Source organism: Mesoplodon densirostris, chromosome 1, assembly GCF_025265405.1.
Source record: "Mesoplodon densirostris isolate mMesDen1 chromosome 1, mMesDen1 primary haplotype, whole genome shotgun sequence".
Lineage (NCBI taxonomy): Eukaryota > Metazoa > Chordata > Mammalia > Artiodactyla > Ziphiidae > Mesoplodon > Mesoplodon densirostris.
The window spans coordinates 54,235,113-54,257,440 of NC_082661.1; the positions used below are offsets into that span (position 1 = coordinate 54,235,113).

At 42.1% G+C, this 22,328-nt stretch overlaps 1 protein-coding gene across 1 annotated transcript in view; it reads left to right on the forward strand.

Moving 5' to 3' along the window:
• SEL1L3 (SEL1L family member 3) overlaps nucleotides 1-22,328 on the forward strand; it is a 100,767-nt gene that overhangs the window by 22,515 nt on the left and 55,924 nt on the right. Inside the window, exons 3-9 of the mRNA XM_060103549.1 lie at nucleotides 1,230-1,356; nucleotides 3,001-3,122; nucleotides 3,475-3,590; nucleotides 6,726-6,784; nucleotides 14,263-14,395; nucleotides 16,267-16,399; nucleotides 17,902-18,042. Coding sequence (XP_059959532.1) covers nucleotides 1,230-1,356; nucleotides 3,001-3,122; nucleotides 3,475-3,590; nucleotides 6,726-6,784; nucleotides 14,263-14,395; nucleotides 16,267-16,399; nucleotides 17,902-18,042 — 831 coding nt within the window. The remainder of the gene's footprint in view (nucleotides 1-1,229; nucleotides 1,357-3,000; nucleotides 3,123-3,474; nucleotides 3,591-6,725; nucleotides 6,785-14,262; nucleotides 14,396-16,266; nucleotides 16,400-17,901; nucleotides 18,043-22,328) is intronic.

Sequence of the window (22,328 nt, forward strand, 5' to 3'; positions counted from 1 at the left end):
AGGAATGAGAGCTGGGGTGTCCAATATCCCAGGCTGAGGCTCCTGTAATTTCTTCCAATATTGGCATTCGGTAATTGGTGCAGAAGTCAACTCTAGGAAGCCCAGGAAAATAGATTATTTCCACCATTTAATTATGGATATTTAAACCAAGGAACATTTTAAGAAAGAGAAAGGTGATCTTTATTTCTAGGTTGTATTGTTGAATTTTTTTCTTTGAAGGGGGGTGGGGTATTGGAAATAAAAAAATCCGTATTAGCCTTGTAGGCATTAAATATAGATGAAATAACTCAGTTTTCCCTTTCAGATTTGTTACAGATGCTCCTCTTTTCTAGAACCACAGAATTCTCACACATTTGCAAAATAAAGTGGAAACCTCCCTAGTTTTAAGGAGTATGGTTAGTAATATTTGCATAGGGCAACATGTTGAGGTTATGCGGAAAGTCTGCACGGACGAAAAAAAAAAACTGTAATTTTAAGTGCATAGATTCTGAAACCAGACTGCTCGAGTTTGAATCCGAGCTCCACCTCTTATTATTCAACCTTCTCTAAGGCTCAGTTTAAAGGGGGACAATAATAGAATCTATCTCATAAATTGTGAAATTAAGCAAGATTATTGCTGAAATGTACTTAGCATGTTGCCTGGCATATTCTAAGTGTTAAATAAATGTTAGTATTTTAGCAGCTGTGCATCTATTTCCTCATCTATAGATGGGGGATAATAATGAGGATTAAATGAATTTATATATAAATATATATACATATATTTTTATACAGTAGTGTGGACCATAGTGATTGCTACTGAAGTGTTAACTGTTATTATTATTACATAAATTCAAAATGCTTTTCTTTGCATTAGAAGGGCAGGATGTAAAATGGTTAAGCACATAGACCCTGAGCTGGAAACTTGAAATTTCGCTCTACTACTTATTAGGTCTGTTACCTTAGGCAAGTTATTTTACCTCTCTATACCTCGGGCTTTTCATCTGTAGAATGGGACTAAGAAAGAATCTCCTTTATAGCGTTGCTATGAACACAAATTGAGATAGCTCTGTAAAGTGCTTCTCAGCTGGCTGGCATATATTCAGTGTGCAATAAATGTTTGCTAATATTTTCAGACTCTTCATTTAAATGTTTGATGGGAGCTAGGCAGTGGGTTCCAGGAAGAATGTAATGTTGGAAGCAGTGTTTTTCTGGAAATAATTAAAAGGCAGCCATCTTGCTGTTTACAGATGTGGTCACCCTCCTGGGCTTTCTCTTTGCCTCCAGTGGAGAAAACACAGGCATTGTGAAGAAGTTCCCGAGATTTCGGAATCGAGAGCTAGAGGCCACCCGACGCCAGCGGATAGATTACCCAGTGTAAGAAAAGGCCGGTGATGGGGGCCGGTGGGGCGGTAGTGCTCTTTTTATCTGAGGACCAGAGCAGGCTAGTGGAGCCAGTTAGGTAGACCTACCTTTGTAATATGCTTTGGAAAAATGGTGAGATCTACATAGCTTAGGTAGAATTTGTGGACCTGAGAACCTCAAAGAATTCTGAAATTATTCTTGCATTTAGCAATCAATCCTCGCTTGACCTTGTATGTTGGTCCTGGGAATGACCCAAGTAGGTGAGTCAGGTGTTGGAGCCTGAGGCTTTGCAAGGTGTCAGGTGCAGCCAGCCACAGCCCTGCCAGATTGCAGCCTTCACTTTGCCTTTTCTGTCTTGGAAGATTGGATGAGCTGCTTGAAATCTCACAACTTCTGATCTCCTCCACTGATTTCAGCAAAACCCAGATATATTTTTTTCCTTCTGCTGAATTGAAGATGCTGAAAATTGTTCGTGGTTTACCTCAGACTGGATGGATTTAGCAGAGTGATTTAATTCTTCCCATGCTGCTGGCTGTAGAAAGATCTTGAGTCACTTTACTAAGCGTATGTTCTTGCTAAGCTTCCTTGTAATAACTTATCTTCATGAGCTTGCTCAGCTGGGTGGGTCAGGAGGGAGCTGTGTGGTACCATCTGTTTGCATATCTTACCACCGACTTGAAGGCCAGTTTATAAAGCCCAGAATATTCTAAAGGTCTTGTTGGGTTGAGTCCCCAAAGAACCTGGGGCCGCTGCCACTTTAACCCAAACTGTGAATTGGTTACTGGGGTAATGGAGAACATTCTCTGTACAGGTTTTGACCTTGATTCATGTTTCACATGCAAAATGCACGACTCCCAGCTTATCTTTGAACTACTGGTCACTAGCCCAATGTGTGGCATCAAGCAAATGTTCTAACAGCAAATATTTGCTGAATGATTGGTGGATCACATAGCTTGGCTAAATGTGTCCTAGTTAAGTTGACCATTGTTATTTTATCCTCACTCCACAAATCACAGATGGATAATATTTTTTCAACTAAAATAACCCTAGCCCAGAAATGGAACAATTAGAGTAGTTGTTCCACATTGGTCAGCCAGAACTGTGATACTGAATAACCTAATATGGGCATTAAAATTGTATCTGTGTGTCCTGATTAGCATATAGTGATGCCATTTGCAAATTATGGCATTTTTTTCTGCCTTAGGGCTTTTATCTTTGAAAGAAACAAAATTGCTCAAAAAGCCCTAATTATGTTTTTTTTTTAAATCATTGAAATTAGAACAGCTTCTTATCAAGTCACCTCTTATTAAAATCCAGATTTTTATTCTGTGTCTGGCTTTATAAGCCTTAATCAAGGATTCAAATGGTGGGCCTGTGTGAAGCTCAGAAAAGGCACAGGAAGAGTTTTTGGTGCAAGGTACAATGTCTGCTAGTTTTGTACAGCGACGCTTAGTTAACTCCCGTCTTTTGCAGTTACTATAACTACCTCCTTTGTCTCAAAAATCAAGCTTTGCAAGCTGATCTCCCATGATGAACACGAAGGCAAATTCATCCCTTCATTGGAAAGAAAGCAATTTACTCTGTCATTGTTAACTGTAATTACCTGCTCTTGGATGATATCAATCTGCAGAATTTTTTTTCTCCTCACTCTTATAGGTTTACTGTTTCACTGTGGCTTTATTTACTCCATTATTGCAAGGCCAATCTCTGTGGGATTCTGTATTTTGTTGATTCTAATGAGATGTACGGCACGCCTTCTGTATTTCTTACTGAAGAGGGTGAGTATGAAACAGAACCTTTAGAATGATAGTGTAGTTTTCTTATGCTCTGTCTACTGGCAGATACGTCTGTCTAGAATAAGGAATGTTGTCAACGTGGCAATTCAATGAGAATGATGGTTTCCAAATATGGGATTCAAGTTAAATTTTTTTCTGGAAGCTTAAAACAAACATATACAGATGAATGCACATATGTGTTTTGTTTGTTTTGCTTTGCTTTGCTTTTATTTAAAGGAAGAAGGAATGTGATCTAGTCTTATAGCTGTTTAGGACAGTCGCCGAAAAGATATAGCCACTTCATTCACTCCTAAGGATTTTCTGTCATTTTCACAAGCTTTCATTTTCCTTTTAGGCCACTTGCATATTCAAATGCATCTTGTCAAAGGAGAAGACCTTGCTGTAAAAACGAAATTCACCATACCCTTGAAGGAGTGGTTTCGCCTGGATATCTCTTTTAATGGTGGCCAGGTACTGAAAGCTCGCTCCACCGTGATTCATATCAGCATCATCACTTAGCTTTAAACATTGCTGTAAAGTCAGGGAGCTAGGAAATCTGCAAAAACAAATTTGTGGTATCTGATAAACTTTTACAACCATAACACTTTTTTAATCAAATTTTTATAGTTGGAAATTTAAATCATAAGAATTCTATCCCATTTAATTAACTTTTAAAGTGCTTCTTTCAACTCTATTGTGAATGAGTAAATAATATAGCCAGCTACATAACCACAATTATCTGAGCAATTGAAGCCTTTTCTCCTAGCGAGATAGGCTTTGGGGAGATAAATGTCAAGATAGCCTTGGCCATATTTATATAGTGTTATCAAATCTACAACTTTTTTACAGGAAATTTATTTGTTAGTTCAGCCAAGAAATGGTTTGACTATTTTGGGCAGTTAAAACAATTGCTTATGCTTCGCATTAAACCGACAAATAACCAACAAACCTAAGTGATAATTCTGGTGAGATGGAGGTTCTTTAACTACTTTGTACTATAAAACACTGCACATAATAGTTTCAAGCTTTCATAACACAGATTTTATGGATTATGGCACCAGCAGTGTGGATGTTTGTCAGCTTGCCTTCTGACGGTAAATCTTGGAGGAAGATTCCTGCAGCCACTAATGCATTGTGTATGATAAAAAAACTCTCTGGTATGACACATGTTCTGTGATCATTGTTAATTAGTGACATAGTGACATTGCTATAATTGAAGATAATTCCATTTCTTCAAATATACGATGTCAGTATGCTACTCCTTTCTGGTTACTTTATTTTCTCATCAGCTTTTCTTATTGATTTGTAACTGTCCGATAATAAAACTGGAAAAGACATTTTGCTTGTCTTGTGTATTAGATAATACACAGACTTCCCTTGGCGGTTAGGTCTATCACATTTCCTTTTTCTGAAGAGAAAAGAAGTCAAGTCAGTTCTTGTAGCTTTCCTGAGGAGAGTCTGTAAGATGTTAGCTGGCAGTTTTTGTATGTTTGTTTCCTTAATTCTGTTAGGTGACGTTGCTGTGGTCCATGTTTTAGCTTCTCATTTGCATGAGGATATTGGTGGCATAGCTTGGTTGCTGCTTTCTCTTAAGGTCAGCTCAGTACCATGTGTCACTTAGGTATCAAATCATGAGAGCAAATAACAGATCTTATTTTGCACCAGCTGTATGCAAGGCACTATGCTCAAGGAGCTTACAGACTATTTATAGAAGTCACATTAAGCAGGTGAAGGGGTGTCATAAGGCGAGCTTAATTGCCAAATGATTCGTATTGATTCACAGAAGAGAGACAGCACTTCACCACTCAGGGGAGGTTTCGTAAAGAAGGTTCCTACGAATGGGCAGAATTTAAATGGAGAAGCAAGGAGGAGGTACTTTAGCACATCATTGGAGGTTGGCAGTTAAACCAGTTTGGAGTAGAAATTCGCTGCCTATAGAATGCTAATAGAAAAAAAAAATGTCTTTAGGGCTAGAATGTGCGAATCTTGAATATCATGGAATTTAAATTTCTAGTTGCAAGGCAGCACAACGTCATCGAAGCTTTCAGAGCAGAAGAGTAAATCAAAGTAGTTCTTTAATTAAAGAGACGAATTTAATGGCAGAGTACATGATCAAGTAAAACAGGAGAGAAGAATTAGGAAGACCAGATGCAGTGGAAAGAAAAAAGAAGTAGATCTTTTTTAGTAAACTTTTGCCATTTGCCCTTTCATCTTTCCATCCCATCTGGTCTCTCTGATCACATAGGTTCCAAAATAGTACTTATTGTTTTTCTACACAAAATCCAGCTCTGTGGTGAGACTACTATATTCATTGCTTTGACTAAATGGACACATTGGCTTAAAGTAAATGGTTGGTTTAGAGAAACAACTGGTCTGAGTCATTTTCTTCGCTGAACCAACATGTTCTATATGGCTGAATTGGGTTGGATTTTATGGGTTAGCTTTTCTTTCATAGACATGGTGTTGGAGCCACATCTTTGACAATCTAGTTAAGCCAGAATGTGTTTTCTGAACACTGGTTCTGCGCTAGCACTGGAGGGAATAAAGGGAGTCCCTTAACCCCAGAGGCTTATGTTGTAGTCCCAGGCACGAGAAGAATACACGACAGCTAACAACATTTGTGATGAAGACATTGTCACCATTGAAATGACAGCGACAATTCTCAGTGCTGAGGGAGAGAGGTTGGGAAGCCACAGTGCGTGAAGAACATTCATCCCCTGTCTTGTTTTCCCCCCAAGGCTCTCCTGGAATCAAAGACAAATTCCAAGAACTCCTTGTAATATCTTACACATTTCCTTGTCTTTTTATGCAACAAGTTTTCAAGCACGAATACACCAAATGAACCTTTGGCTGGTAGTGTGGAAGTGTCTACAACCCACTGGGGGAAACTGCACTATAGACGTTTTTATCACATTAAGTCATTTGGAGGGACTTTCCTGGCAGTCCAGTGGTTAAGACTCAGAGCTTCCACTGCAGGGGGCATGGGTTCGATCCCTGGTCGGGAACTAAGATTCCACATGCCGTACAGTGTGGCCAAAAAAATTTTTTTTAATAAATAAATAAAAATAAAATGACCGAAATACTTCTTTAAAAAAAAGTCAGGACTTCCCTTGTGATGCAGTGGTTAAGAATCCTCCTGCCAATGCTGGAGACACGGGTTCGAGCCCTGGTCCGGGAAGATCCCACAAGCCGCAGAGCAACTAAGCCCGTGTGCCACAACTACTGAGCCTGAGTTCTAGAGCCCACGTGCCACAACTACTGAGTCCCTGTGCCACAACTATTGAAGCCCGCACGCCTAGAGCCCGTGCTCCACAACAAGAGAAACCACTGTTCGCCGTGACTAGATAAAGCCTACTCAGCAATGAAGACCCAATTCAGCCCAAAATAAATAAATAAATTTATTTTTAAAAAAGTCATTTGGAGAAATTAAGTTTCTTAAGTCTCAAAATATACACAGGGCTAGTAAACTGCACCTTTTATTATTTGCAGAAACTGATCAGGTGAAAGACTATGAAGCCTATTTTACGAATAACTCATATCCAGGACTGTATTTATGATGTGGGGTCTTGAGGCATAACTGATCCTTGTGTATCTCTCCCAACATAGATAGTAGTAACCACCAGCACTGGACAGGATTTGAAAGACTACCATAATCAGACCATTAGGTAAGTGTGATTTTTCTTTTGATTCAAAATTTGCTGGATGAGGGTTAAGGAACCTTCATATGTTAGCCCTCAACCCTGAAGTTATTCCCACCCTATCTGATTCAGTTTTTTCAAGCATGGACTGGGCTAGTCTGCTCTGTAGCTAATCTTTGTACTATTTTTTTTTTCTTTTTTAAATGTACAAAAACTCTCCATGTTTTCCCCACAATCTTTTTTTTTTTCCAAGCAAGAGAAACTAGTTCTTTCGCCAGATCTCACTGTAAATTCTTCCTTTCATGACACTTTATAATTTGTTTTCTTTGAAAATTATCTTCTACAAAGGATTCGGAAAAATAAAAGTATTAATGTTGCTTATTGAGAGGGTTTGGTAAGTTTGGCCTAGTATAAAACATAAAAGCAGACAGCCTTGGGCCTCCCTGGTGGCGCAGTGGTTAAGAGTCCGCCTGCCGATGCAGGGGATACGGGTTCGTGCCCCGGTCTGGGAGGATCCCATATGCCGCGGAGCGGCTGGGCCCGTGAGCCATGGCCGCTGGGCCTGCGCATCCGGAGCCTGTGCTCCGCAACGGGAGAGACCACAACAGTGAGAGGCCCACATACCGCAAAAATCAAAAAAAAAAAAAAAAAAAAAAAAAAGCAGACAGCCTTCATATTTATGTTTATAATGTAAATTTGAAATGTATGCAACTATTGATATTGGGATAACTTTTCAATCTTATATAACGATTCTCTACAAGAGTTACAGAAACTGAGAATTGGGTCTTTTTCCTCATTTGTCATATATTTTTAATTTGCTTCTACATCCCTGTTTAAGAGTGGGTCATATAGTGTCAGAAACGTGGGGCATGAGCTCTTCTTTAGGAACTCAGGATATCTCATCACAGCTAGATTTTATATATATATCAATATATATAATGTATATGTATATGTGTAAATTCAAATGCTTAAGAATAAGTAAAGAACAGAAACAAAAATTAGCAGCTTCATATGTATAATTAAAAAATATATATATCAGGGAACTTCCCTGGCAGTCCAGTGGTTAGGACTCCACACATCCAGTGCAGGGGGCACGGGGTCATTTCCTGGTCCGGGAACTAAGACCCCGCATGCTGCACGGTGCGGCCAAAAACAAAAAAGTATATAAAAAAAAATATATCAGGACTGTTGGGGACTTTGGCTGGGGGATAGGGGGAGGTTCATTCCTTCATCCTTTAGTCATTTCACTACGCTCAGCCAAAAACCATCTCTCCAAACAGGCTACATTCACTCAGTCTCCACACAATCCAAATTTTCTTGGAAACCAATTATTAAAGAAAAGAAAGCAAAGAGGGGTGATGACAGCAGAGTAGGGGACATACACTCTACTTTTTTTTTCCCCCCACCATTTCTGTTTACATTTAAGTCAAACAATTTCTTTTAGGCTCTGGGCACGTAGAACAATTCTTATTTTCATGACTGGATTAAAGGATTAGAGTTATAGCGAAAGGCTAAAGCAGTGTTATTCCTTAGCCTGCAAAGAGAAAGTCAGGGAGTGACTTGATAGCTATATTGAAGCATAGAGACTGAGGCCTTAGAACAGAGCAGAAGCCTTAAGTGCACCAGGTGGATTTAGACCAGTGAGGAAGAATTCAACAGATATGTGTTTTGTTATATAACCAGCGGCCATGGGATCTGCTATGAAGAGTTTGAGAATAGGAAAGGCCTGAGAGTTTGCTTTGGAGAAACAGCTGATGTGTGGCCCCTTTAGAAATCTCTTCGAGTGCCCTGTTCTGCCCCAGAAATTAAGGGTTTGCATTTCAGGATGTGAGGTCTAAAATAATACCTGCCCTTTCTCCCCTGACACCCACATGCAACCTCAGACACTTTTGACAACCGATTGAATTTCATAAGCTTTTTTTCATTTTCTATGTCAGGGTTTCCTTTCCTCTTAAATCCCAGAAATGTAGATGCTGACACAAGCGGAGTGAGTCACAGTAAGATCCAGGGCATATAGGTGAGGCAAGGGAGGCACCTTCCACATAAAATGTAAGGAGACACCAACAAAACTTAGTAATTATATTAGTTTGCCGAGGCTGCTGGAACACAGTGCCACAAACTGAGTGACTTAAACAACAGAAATGTATTGCCTCGCAGTTCTAGAGGCTAGAGGTCCTAGAGCAAGGTGTCAGCAGAGCTATGCTCCCTCTGACGGCTCTAGGGAAAGATCTGTTCTAAGCTTCTCTCCAGCTTCTAATAGTTCCTTGGCTTGTGGCAGCATAATGCCAAACTTCACGTGGCATTTTCCCTGTGTGAGTGTCTGTCTTTGTCCAAACTTCCCTTTTTTATAAGGATACCAGTCATATTGGATTAAGGGCCCACCCTATTCCAGTATGATCTCATCTTAACTAATTATATCTGCAATGACCCTATATCCAAATAAGGTCACATTCTGCTGTACTGGGGGTTCAGACTTAAACATATGAATTTTGGGGGGGACACAATTCAGCTCATAACAATAGTCATGATAAATAACATTTAATACAGTATTTTAAAAAATCAAGATTAATGTAAAGAATCCATGAGGAACAAAATTACAAAATTTTAAGTAAAGACGGAGTCAGTATGATCATGTAAGATTCCAGAATTCAGGACTGATTTTCAGGTACATACCAATTCAACATCCTGGTGAAAGCTTTGAAATGATTCCTTACCTGGTAATACGTCCCCAGGCCCAAGACGTCCCCTTACCACTGTCTCAGCTGCCCTTCCCCTACTCCTGGGACCCCCTCCATCAATAGAACAACTAAAGAATTAATGTTGGGCCCACCTGGGATTCCAGTGGTTAGGTATTAGGAATCTCATTCACCAGAGAGATTTCAGAATGGGCCAGGTAGTAAACTAAACATCAATTTTTTTTTTTTTTTTTTTGGCGGTACGCGGGCCTCTCACTGTTGTGGCCTCTCCCATTGCGGAGCACAGGCTCCGGACGCCCAGGCTCAGCAGCCATGGCTCACGGGCCCAGCCGCTCCGCGGCATGTGGGATCCTCCCAGACTGGGGCACGAACCCGTATCCCCTGCATCGACAGGTGGACTCGCAACCACTGCGCCACCAGGGAAGCCCTAAACATCAAATATTGTAGATGGTTATAGGTGTTCCAAGGAAAGCCTCTTAATCCTCCTTTTTATTTGTTCTTGTAAAGTAAACATAATGATAGCTGTTATCCCGCAAAAGTGGTGTACGAAGATCAGTGATTAAGCGCTCAGAAGTTCAGTGCTGCACCGCATGAAAGCCTGCAGTAACAACTGCAGACTTGTCTAGTGTCGAATTCATTCATCTGTCCATCCATCCATCCATCCATCCAGTATATATTCATTCATCCTACACATTTACCACATGCTTGACAACGTGCTGGACTCTGGGAATAAAATGATGAAAAACAAGAATACAGTCCATCCCTGCCTTCATGGAACTAAAAAATCTAGTGGGGGGAAGACAGATCTTAAACAAATACATTCACAAATAAATTTAAAATTACAGATTGTGATGAATGCAGGGAAGGAAATAAATAGGTTGGCTTGAGAGGATCCCAAAGGAGCCAGAATTTAGACCAGGCCTTGAGGAAGTGACACTTAAGATGAGAATTACTTTAAGGGGTGGGAGGGACAGCTATTTTGAGGCTTTAAATTCCCCTGCTAAAGAACCCATGAGCAGGGACTTTCCTGGCGGTCCAGGGGTTAAGACTCCGTGCTTCCACTGCAGGGGGCCCGGGTTTGGCTCCTGGTCAGGGAACTAAGATCCCACATGTCCCTGCCATGTGTTGTGGCCAAAAAAAAAGAACCCATGAGCCAAAACTGTTCCCCAATTCTGAGTGAGGCCTAGTTAAAGACAGAGGCAGGCAATCCTTCCCCGCTGCTGGGTCCTCCACAGTAATAAACCGGGGCACTCTCCCACATCCAGATAAGAATAAAGATAGTTTGCCAGCTTGTCTGAGGCTTGCGGGAAGGACCAGCTTGGGCTTTTGAACTGTCTAGCTCAGCTTTTATGTCAGCAAAATTGATGACCATCAAACAACGCACAGTGCAAGGAATCTCTTGCAGTCTTGGTGCAGCCACTGTGAATTTTAGAGGAGAAAAATGTGGAGGCACCGATGTGGAGGGAGACTGAGCTGGAGAGATCTGTTAGTGGTATTATAATGACGGTAAAAAATTGCAATCTAGTACCATAGGGACCAAGTAATTTATTGATTAGTTGAGAATTCAGTTAAAGCAAAGATCCATAAAAAGAAGTGTGTAAATATTTTAATTTAAAATATGGAAATGTACATTAATTTGCCAATCTTTCTAGCTAGAGCCTTGCCTTTGAGTATGGGTCTACTGATTGGAGTTCCCTGTGATCTTTCTTGCATAAATGGTACCCAATTTCTGTTTCTCCCAAATGAAAAGAAAACAAAGACACTTGTGAAACTATCAGAGCCCAAAATCCATCTAGATTTCTTCAGTTTCTTTTTCCAGCTGTCCTAATTCCACAACAATTTTTTTAGTAACCATTCTTTACTGAGTCTACCGAAAATATTCAACTTAATTTTTAAAGAATGAACATCTCTTTCTTCTCCATCCCTATTTTATTGGATCACATAAGATTGAATTACATTGTATGGTTACAATGACCATACAGTTGGCAATTGACAGGTTTGGGAGCAAACACATCTTCCGTCAGCATGCAACTCAAAACGTGGCAACAGGGACTTCTCTGGTGGCGCAGTGGTTAAGAATCCTCCTGCCAATACAGGGGACACAGGTTCGATCCCTGGTCCAGGAAGATCCCACATGCCACACAGCAACTAAGCCCTTGTGCCACAACTACTGAAGCCCACGTGCCTAGAGCCCATGCTCAGCAACAAGAGAAGCCACCACAATGAGAAGCCCGCATGCTGCAACGAATACCCAATGCAGCCAAAAATAAATAAATAAATTAATTTTAAAAAGTGGCAGCAAAAGTCCAAGTTGGACTAGGTCAATAATAATAACTGTAGTTAACAGCTATGGTGCCTGCTATGGTGCCTACCATGTGCCAGGCACTGTTCTAAATGCTTTGTTTAAATATTAAATAAATGTTCCCAACAACCCTGTAGATAGGTACTATTTTTATCTCCATTTAAAAATGAGAAGACAGGGAATTCCCTGTCGGTCCAGTGGTTAAGACTGTGTGCTGCCACTGCAAGGGGCCCGGGTTCGATCCCTGGTCGAAGAACTAAGATCCCACAAGCCATATGGTGCAGCCAAAAAATAAAAAAAATATTTTTTTCAAATTAAAAAAAAAAATGAGAAGAAGCCTCCAGAGAGGAACCTCCAGCTGGCAAGCATCCAGCGTGTTGTAGGGATGAGCCGTGAGGTGAGCTGGTGAGTTGATTGAGCAGAGTTCTATTATGAGAGCTTCTATGGCAGAAGCATTGCATTGTGTCCCCTGAGTGCTGGGTAATACCTCATGAGGGTAGTTGGAATGTTCAAATCTTTCGAAGGTCTTGAAAAATTTAATCAATTCACAGCTCTCAGAGATAATAACTTTGTGGTCCCACGTTAAAAAAAAAGAGAAGAGACCATCAACTTCTTAGTGCCCTTCAAGCCTGAGATTCCAGAGAAAGAAATAGCAGGAAATAAAGCATTTCTTTTCCATGTTAGTTGCCTTTGTAGAAAGCTGATTTCTAAGTGTTCCCTCTTGCCACCATCGGTTGATGTTGTCAGAGTGCCCATTTCTTCACCTTTTTGTCTTCCTTCCAGCTGGGAGCACCTGCCCAGGGTTGGGTTTCTGCCTAACAGCCCATCCTCTCTCCTGGGATGACCCCCGGTTGCCTGGCTTCTCTGACCCAACCACTGGTGGCTGCTCTGTCCCGTCCGTGTCACCCTGGTCCATGGCTCTTGAGGCTGCCGGGCTCCTGGCGGCCTGCCTGACATGCTGTGTTCTTACCTTCTGCTGCCATCTGCCCTCTGTGCTCCCTGGCTCTTTTTGTCTTTGCCTGGCTTCTCACTCGATGCCTATCTTGATCCCTCCTTGCTGTTCACATATGCTCTGATGGCACCTTGTCCACCCATTCCTATTTTACTTTCTAAATAGGTAATAAATGCACATGGTATAAAAAACCAAAACAATGTGAAAAGGTCTACAGTTAGATGTCTTGCTTCCAGCTCTGCCTCCATCCACTCAATCCCCTAACCTCCATGCCATGTGGAAAGACTTTTATTAGTTTCTTATGTATACCTCCAGAGTCTTTTTTAATGCAAATACAAAAAAAATCCATTCTCCTCTTTCTTGGATAAAAATATATTTATTGTTCTGCTCGTTCATTTTTATTTTTTCACTGAACAATGTATTTTACAGATTATTCCAGGTCAGTACACAGAGCCCTTTGTCCTTTTTTAAGCTGTGTAGATGTCCAGGGCCCATTGGATGGATGTGGGTACCAGTCCTCACTGACAGACACCTAAACTTTTTCAGTCTTTGGTGGATGTAAATAATGCTGCCAGGAACAACTTGTGCATTTTATTCATGCTGACCCATTTTTTCCCTCCATTTTCCTTCCTGATCCTTTAAGTCTTTCAGGACAAAGTGGACTTCCAACAAATCACCTGTGCTGACCGCTTATCTTTGGCCAAGCCCTTTGACCTTGCTGTGGCCTCCTTCTCCTAACTCTGAATCTGACCTCAGTTCTTATCTAATAGGGTATGTTTTTATTTTCCTCCACATCCACCTTCTATCTACTCAACAAGTTTTCTTTTTTTCCTTTTAGAGCAAAATACTTCCAATTAAGATCAGCAATTCCAAATAATTCCAATGATGCTAAACAATTTCACCAATATCAATAGGCGGCACGTATTAAGTACTTATGGTGGAATTTAGGATTACCAGAGGGGAAGGGTAGGAAGGTAGTTAGGGAGTTTGGGATTGACATGTACACACTGCTATCTTTAAAATGGATAACCAACAAGGACCTACTATGTAACACAGGGACCTCTGCTCAATATTCTGTAACAACCGGGAGAAGAATTTGAAAAAGAATAGGTGCATGTATATGTATAACTGAATCACTTTGTTGTACACCTGAAACGAACACAATATTGTTAATTAACTATACTCCAATATAAAATAAAAAGTCAAATAAAAAATAAATAAAAAGAAAAAAAGGTACTTATGGTGGGCCAGGTGCTGCTAGATGCTGTACTTCTTTACTTAATCCTCTTATCAATCCAGTAAGAGAGGAATTCTCATTTTACTAATAAGAAGACTCAGTCTCAGAGAGGTTAAGCAACTGGTCCAAAGTCACACAGCTGGTAAATAGCAGGGTTGGGATCCTAGCTCAAGTCTGCCTGACCCCACCATGGTCTCATCTTCTAGAACTAGAGTGAAGGGTTTGCGGAAATTTGGAGTTCTAAGTCAAGGAGAAAGAGTCTTTAAAAAAAAAATCTGTTCAAACCCAGAACTCTTTTAACCCTTTGTTCTTCTCTAGCTTCCGAGAGGATTTCCATTATAATGACACTGCTGGGTACTTCATTATTGGAGGGAGCAGGTATGTGGCCGGCATTGAAGGGTTTTTTGGACCCCTGAAGTACTATCGCCTCCATGCTCTGCACCCTGCACAGGTGAGCCCAGGGGACCAAGGAGTTTTCGAATGCTTATGGGTAATGGGCATGTGGGTCAGGACTGTGGAACCAGTCCAGTGTAAACAAAAGATTTATCTAAGCCGGACCTCGCATCGGCTCTGTCACCAAACATAAGTAATATTGAGGCTTCCCCCTCCACCCTGCAAACGTGATAATAGATTTTTGTTAAGGTTTGGTTCATTTAGTACTCATAAAATGGAAGCCGTTTACTTCCTCCGTTTTAATAACTAGTAGCTTAATTATAGAGTCGATTTTTATCAGGCTGTTGCCTATCCAGTGATTAAGCTAATGAAAGGAGAGAGTCTTAGCTATTTGGTAAAGCTTCTTTTATATGCTATTATTTAAAGTATCAGAGAGGAGACAGTCCAGCAAATAGGACTCTTGGTTCTGCTTACTGCTCTCTCCAGAAACGTGGGCCTTTGGCTCACACTGGGTGGGTGGGCTGCAGTGGTGGAGATCATAGAGGGCTTTGTAGTCAGCACTGAATTCTCAAGTCCAAAACCCACCCACAAATGAATGGAATTGTCGGAGTCTCCAGGCCAGCTCCAGCAGAGCTGGCGGGTATTAGAGGGGGGCTGCCCCATGAGGGAACCTTCACCCTGGTTGCTTTTCGTGCCTTGGTAAGGAGATCACCGGATACCTAAAAAAGGAACGTTCTTTCATTCCTGTGACCTTGTGGGATTTGTTCTGGGAAAAGCAGGAGTCACTAGGCAAAGTCAATTCGGAAAAATGGGGCACTTTATCACCCATAGGTCATCTTAGAACCCCTGTTGAGATACCTCTATAAGAGGAAAAAAATGAAATTCTCTTATTCATGTGTACAGCCAATACTTATTAAGCACCTACTATGTGCCAGGCTCTGTGCAAGATGCTGAGGTGTCCAAGATGAATTAAGGTGGTGGCTTTCAAACTTTTTTTTGAAGGTGGTCCACAGTAAGAACTCTATTTAATAGCATGAGCAGTACGTACATAAGCATATATAATACACATATACATACATACACACATAATATATACGTATATATATATAGATATATATAAAACACAAAACTGAAATAAGAATTTTACTAACGATATAGATCCTTGCTATGTTCAGTGTACTCTGATGTTCTGTGTTCTGCTCTATAAAAAACAAAATCACTGCTGGTTACAAACCACTGAAATAATTTCACAACCCTCCAATGGGTCATAACCCGTATTTTGAAAACCACTGAATTGAGATCAGGTCTCTGATCTTGAGGAGCTCCTTGCCTGGGTCTTAAACAGATAAGTCATGAAAGAATGGGGTACATGCTTTAATAAAGATGTGAGCACTGTGTCTGGCAGTGCCGAGGTGCGGTCCTCTGCATCGGTACATGTATGAGGGTGGGATAGGCTGTTAGGGAGGCTGCCCTGAAGGGATGACCTTGGATCTGACTCTTGGAGGTTGAGTAGGAGCCTTCTAAACAGAAGAAAAGGAGAGGAGGCTTCCAGGCAGCAGGTGCAGCACTGGTAGACTTGGGGTCCTTTGGGAACTCAGGGGAGATAAATGTCATTTTCTGGGGATAGCACATAGCGGCGGGGAAGGGAAGAGAATGAAGGCCTGGTCTCTGGGAAATCCTAACACTTAAGAAGCTCTGCAGAGGAGAAGATGCCACAAAAAGAAACTAGAGGGAAGCAGTCAGAGCTGGCGTGTCCTTGAATTACTAGTAACACCCTTCCTTTGAGAATCCAAAGCAGATGATCTGTGTACAGACAAGCCACCTGGTGCTATCAGTGGGAGAAGGAAATCCACCTGAACGTAGCCTCATTGGTACCCATGGGTGTTTGATGACAATTGTTGTTCATTCCGTTTTCTTGCCCTCTTGTAGATTTTCAATCCCCTACTTGAGAAGCAACTTGCTGAACATATCAAGTTATATTATGAAAGGTGTGCAGAGGTTCAAGAAATAGTATCTGTGTACACATCCATGGTACAGCAGGGGGACAGGAGACAAGAAGCATGTAAGTATTGAACTTCAGGAGAGTGATTTTTAGCTCCAGGCATTTGTAGCAGCATGCTTGGCTTCTTTCACTAAGGGGTTGGAATAGAACATATGTGACTTGACCAATGGGGGCAAGTATGGCCTCCCCAGATGGATGCAAATGATAGTGTGCCTTCCATCTAGATCCCACCAAGACCAAGAGCCAGCAAAACCCAAACCTGCCTCGTGGCTTCAACTAGCTGTAATTTAGTTTAAGAACATAAATGAGAGTGTTTTGAGCCTCAAATTGCATTATTCCCATCCATAATGGGATCTTAGGCCAGTCTAGGAAAATAAAAATGAATTGGAAAATAAATTAGTCATTAAAAATGTTTCCCCGTCGGTGCACTTTTGTCTTGGACCATTAATATCTGAATATTAGCCTTCAGAAATGTTGAACAATGGCTTTGTTGTTTGGGGCTGGGTTTTATTTTTCAAATCTTTGAAATTGACTCATTCTGGAAGACATTGGTAACTTTTCAACAGAAGGAATGAATTTCAAATAGACTGCTTCCGTGCCTGCTCGTATTTGCAGACATCCTTTCATTCATACGGAGTGTGTATCTGTTATAAAACTCATCCCGTCTTGTCTTCCAATGTTCCAGCACTTATAAATTTCTCTAGCTATAGATCTTCTTGCATGATATGGTGGCACTAGAGTTAGTCACATATGTTCTTTCTGGAAGAGAAATTCCTGTGGGGCCTTTGCCATCAGCAAAAGTAAATTGAGTATTTCAGTCCTGCCTAAGTAATCTCAACATCTCCAGAGCTGAGCTTCCCATTTCAGACCATGGAGGAATGGATGCATGTTGAACATACCCCATTCTGATAGGGTTCACATAAAATGGTCATAGGAAGTGATTAGAGATGGTGATAGGTATGTGTAGAAAGGCAGCACTTCCGCAATTTAATTTAAGAATAGGCTATACTAGTCTCCCAGCTGCTGCTCTCATCACTGAATCATCCAGAAAATATGATGCAGTCAGAAGAGGGGAAGATATATAGGAATAGTAATGTCCCAAACAGGAAAGAAACTGATTTTGAAAGCTGATGTAATTTCAGGAGAGATACCCAGAGTCAGAAGGCCGGTCTTGCATGCTGATCTGTTTGGGGGCATTGGGAAGATTCTCCTAACATCTTCTACTGCCTTTCCTCCCTGGGGAGGTCCCTGTGCTTTGTTGACTCACACTGCCAACAAAATGGCCTAGATATTGTCCTCCTGGGGACCAGTCCGAGGCCATCTGCTCATTCTGTAGAATTATTCAACAGCCTTCAGCAACTTTGGCACATTTCCCTTGGACTTGGCTTTGAATTTGTGACCTCGAGGCAGAGGCATTGTAGCCAATTTCAAATCCCGGATGCACCCAAACCAACATCCAGTAATGCTAAGTCTGACCTCTTATTTCTAGTTCCCCATAGAGGAAGGGAGTTAGAGAGGCAAGGCTTCCCTCTAATGGTATCCTGTGCTTCCCTTTCCTGTAGGCGACCTCCAGAATTCCTACCTGGACTTGAAGCTCAGGTACGGGCGGCCCTCGATGTGCAGAGCCCTCCTCTGGGAGAAGGAGCTGAAAGCCAAGCACCAAAGCTTGTTCCAGGCCTTGCTGGAGATGAGTCTGGTGACAGGTAATTGAGTCTATGCCTCGCTCGCCTTTGGACGCTGGTTAGGAAGGTCCCTGTTTTTCTGCTTTCCCTCACCCTCTTTAGTGATTTATGCCTTGAAGTTATTTTTAACCCTAGTGTTCTAGCTTAATTTCAAATTTAAATTCTGCCCTTAATGTGTCCACCACTCAATGTATCTGTGCACATTTTCAACCCTAAATACAAAAACTTAAATTTAGGAATCACTTGAGCAATTCTTTATTTAAAGCCAAGGCCACAAACAAGCAGCTGACAACCAGAGCTGACCCCCAAATGTGATTGCTTTGGCATACACATTGTTGTCAATTAAAAAAAAATTAGTTACAGGGATCTAAAAACTTCCACGAAAATGCAAATTTCTAGCTTTTCTCAGAAGATCCAAAGATCTGGCGACGCCAGGCCTCCGTTCCTGAGTGGCAGCAATCCCAGAGGTGTGTGGTTGGGACAGGCAGGCTCTGTCCATCCACAGCCCTTCCTGCCTCTGGTTGAGCACCTCCTGCTGACTTCAGTCATGGATCTTACCTGCCCGGGCCCTCGGGCCCTTGAACTTGAGACCTTTGATTTGAAGTACATTTTAAGCAGCATCTCAGGAATCTGTGTATATTTTGCAAATGTGTCCAGCTTAAGTCCATTGTGATTTACGTTTGCGTAGTAATGAAGTACATACTGTAAGACTACAAGGAATCTTGAAACAGTGTCTGTTAGGAAGAGAAGAGAAGCTGGAGGTGTTCAGCCTGGGGAAGGGAATGAGAAGGAGGGTAATGAGAACTATCTTAGCGGTCCGCAGCAGCCCATGGTATTCCTGGGCATATGACCAAACCCTTGGGTCAAGGCAATGCAGAAACTGACTGCTGCTGCATATAAGAACTTCCTAAAAATGGCAGTGTCCAGTGGGATAGACTCTCTTTGCAGATAGTGATTCACCCTCACCCCATCTTGAAAGAATTCAAACCATACAAGATATTTCCTCTTTGGTTCATTTGATATTTGCTGAGTGACTGCTCAGTTACTTGGCTGGACTTCAGAGGTAAGTAAAATAGTACAAGGTCTCTCTCTGCCCTTGAGGGACCGACTTGAAAGCAAAGAAAAATGGTAATGTATTTTTAAAAATAAAAGCTATGGGAGTAATTGGCAAAGGCACAAAGAAGGGAGTGGTCAATTCTACTTGGAAGTCTAGGGTGCTCCAGGAAGGCTTCCTGGAGGAGGTGACACTGGGATTGATTCTTGAAGGGTCAATTGATGTTTGCCAGATAAGCAAGGTGGGGGTAGGTATTGCAGGCAGAGTAGAGGCAGAGAGATGGGAACAGCATGTCACTTTTAATGACGTGCAAGGAATTTGGGAAGCGGGAGAAGGCCTGGAGAGTGATTATTCTTTTTTTAAAATTATTTGTTTATTGAAGTAAAATTGATCTACAATGTTGTGTTAGTTTCAGGTATACAGCACAGTGATTCAGTTATATATATATATTTTTTTTTTCAGATTCTTTTCTGTTATAGGTTATTTCAAGATATTGAATATAGTTTCCTGTGCTATATAGTAGGTCCTTGTTGTTTATCTATTTTACTTATAGTAGTGTGTATATGTTAATCCCAAACTCCTAATTTATCCCACCCCTTTCTTTCCCCTTTGATAACCCTAAGTTTATTTTCTGTGTCTGTGAGTCTATTTCTGTTTTGTAAATAAGTTCATTTCTATCTTTTTTTTTAAGATTCCACATATAAGCGATATCATATATTTGTCTTTCTCTGTCTGGCTTACTTCACTTAGTATGATAATCTCTAGGTCCATCCATGTTGCTGCAAACAGCATTATTTTTTTTCTTTTTTTATGGCTGAGTAGTATTCCAGTGTGTATAGATACCACATCTTCTTTATCCATTCATCTGTTGATGGACATTTAGGTTGCTTCCATGTCTTGGCTATTGTAAATAGTGCTGCAGTGAACATTGGGGTGCATGTATCTTTTTGAATTATGGTTTTCTCCAGATACATGCCCAGGAGTGGGGTTGCAGGACCATATGGTAGTTCTATTTTTAGTTCTTAAAGGACCCTCCATACTGTTCTCATAGTGGCTGCACCAATTTACATTCCCACCAACAACATGGGAGGGCTCCTTACTAGAGCTTAGACTCCATCCTAACAAGTTGGAGCTTTACCTTGTAGGTGACGGGGACCTGTTGAAGGGTTTCAAGCAGGGGCTAGAGGCGTGATCAGATCTGGGTTTTTGAGGTCACTCTTGTCAGCAGTGGGAGACTGAGGGAGGTAAACTAGAGTGCTGTGGAGCTGGAAGCAGGGGGGCCACTGCATGGCCCGGGGAGGAGAGGATGGAGGCCTGAATGGGACAGAGTGATGTAGATGGAGCCAAAGGATATAACGGGTTGGCTCTGAGGGACTTCATCACTGCCTGGATCTGGGAAAGGGAGGCCATGTGGAGTCAGGTGTCAGCATAGCCTCTGCAGCCAAGTGACCTGATTCTGATATTAACTTAGCACTTACTAGCTGTGTGATCTTGGGCAAGCCACTTCATTTCACTGAGCCTCAGTTTCCTCATCTGCAAAATGGGGATGACAATAGTCCCTCTCTTCTAGTGTTGGGTTAAGGAATTGACACTTAGAAGAGTATGGGCACTTAGTAAACTCTATGTAAACAGCGTTTCTCAATCTTAGCACTACTGACATTTTGGATAATTCGTTGTTGTGAAGGATCTGTCCTGTGTATCGTAGGATGTTTAGCTGCATTTCTGGTCTCTACCCACTAGATACCAGCAGGACTCTGTCCCCTCCCATAAACCTCCACCCAAGGGTGACAACTAAAAATGTCTCCAGATATTGTCAAGTGTCCCCAGGGAGGTCAAATCGCCCCCGGTGGAGAATCACTGCTGTGTAAGTGTTACACTATTACTACCAGGCAGAGACAATTGCTGGGTTTTCGTGGGCCTTCTGGGAGGTGGTTGAACTGCCCCCTGAGACAGGTGAACGGAAGAGGGTGATGCATGTTGGAAAGTGTAGGCTAAACGGACAAAGACCACATCAACTCAAAACTGGCTTTATGAGATTTCAGATATATTTAAATATAGTTTTACTGATTAGGAACAGGAGTGAATCACTTTCACAAAACATTCTTTTTCAAGCAAATACTCTCAATAAAGAATGTTTTTGTGTTATTTTTACTGCTCAGGAGTTTCTTTTAAAGAATGCAGAATGGGGCTTCCCTGGTGGCGCAGTGGTTGGGAGTCCGCCTGCCGATGCAGGGGACACGGGTTTGTGCCCCAGTCCGGCAGGATCCCGCATGCCGCGGAGCACCTGGGCCTGTGGGCCATGGCCGCTGGGCCTGCGCGTCCGGAGCCTGTGCTCCGCGGCGGGGTGTGGGGGGCAGTGAGAGGCCCACGTACTGCAAAAAAAAAATGCAGAATGATTTTATTCTCTGTGGAGGCCTAGAAAGGGAGCTAATTAACCCAGATCATGAACCCCCAAACCTTGAGACTTGATGGGCTGCAGTGCTGGGGAGTTGTCACACTGCAGCATAGACACGCGTCCAGCTGCCCTCGGTCAGGCTTCCGGGGCCCCATGCCTGGGGGGAGGGGGACACAAAGCCAGATTTGCCACTTTAGGGCCCACTGCTGGTGCCCAAGGAGCCGGTCAGGTCCTTCTGGTGCCAAGTCGGCTTAGATCAGCGCCAGGGAGCATACACGGAGGGGCCCCTATCTGCCTGGGAATGCAGCCACCTGCATCCCACCTCTCCCTGCCATTTCCTGGGGCCCAGAAGCAGGTGGGGAGGGAGGGTAGTCAGGGTAGGCAAATCTCCAGAACCAACCTCAGGCTCCCATTCTGCCTTCACCCCCTATTTTTCTAGTTCACGTTGTCCCATCCATAGGGACTGGGGGCCTCCTGCAGGGGTAGGGCTTACACCCATTTAAATTCATCTCTACCTGGCACACTGCCCTTGCTTGGGGCCATCATAGTTAACTAGATAATCTCTGTGGTTAACCCTGGAGAGAGATTGGTGTCAGACATTGTGCCCAGTTTCTAACAATCCTGAGGGAAGTGCAGAAAATTTGATTTTGTAAATTGCGGGGAAAAAAATTACATTATTTACATATCTTTACTCTGGTCTCCTATAAAAAGAAGAGTAGTCTGACTGGTGTGACTATGTATCTATTCCTGGTTCCTCACATAACTTTTGATCCAAGTTTATCCTGCTGTGAGTGTCTAGCTGGCTTTGCAGTGCTTTGGACAACTCTAGTCAATAGGAACTATGTTTGCATCATGTTT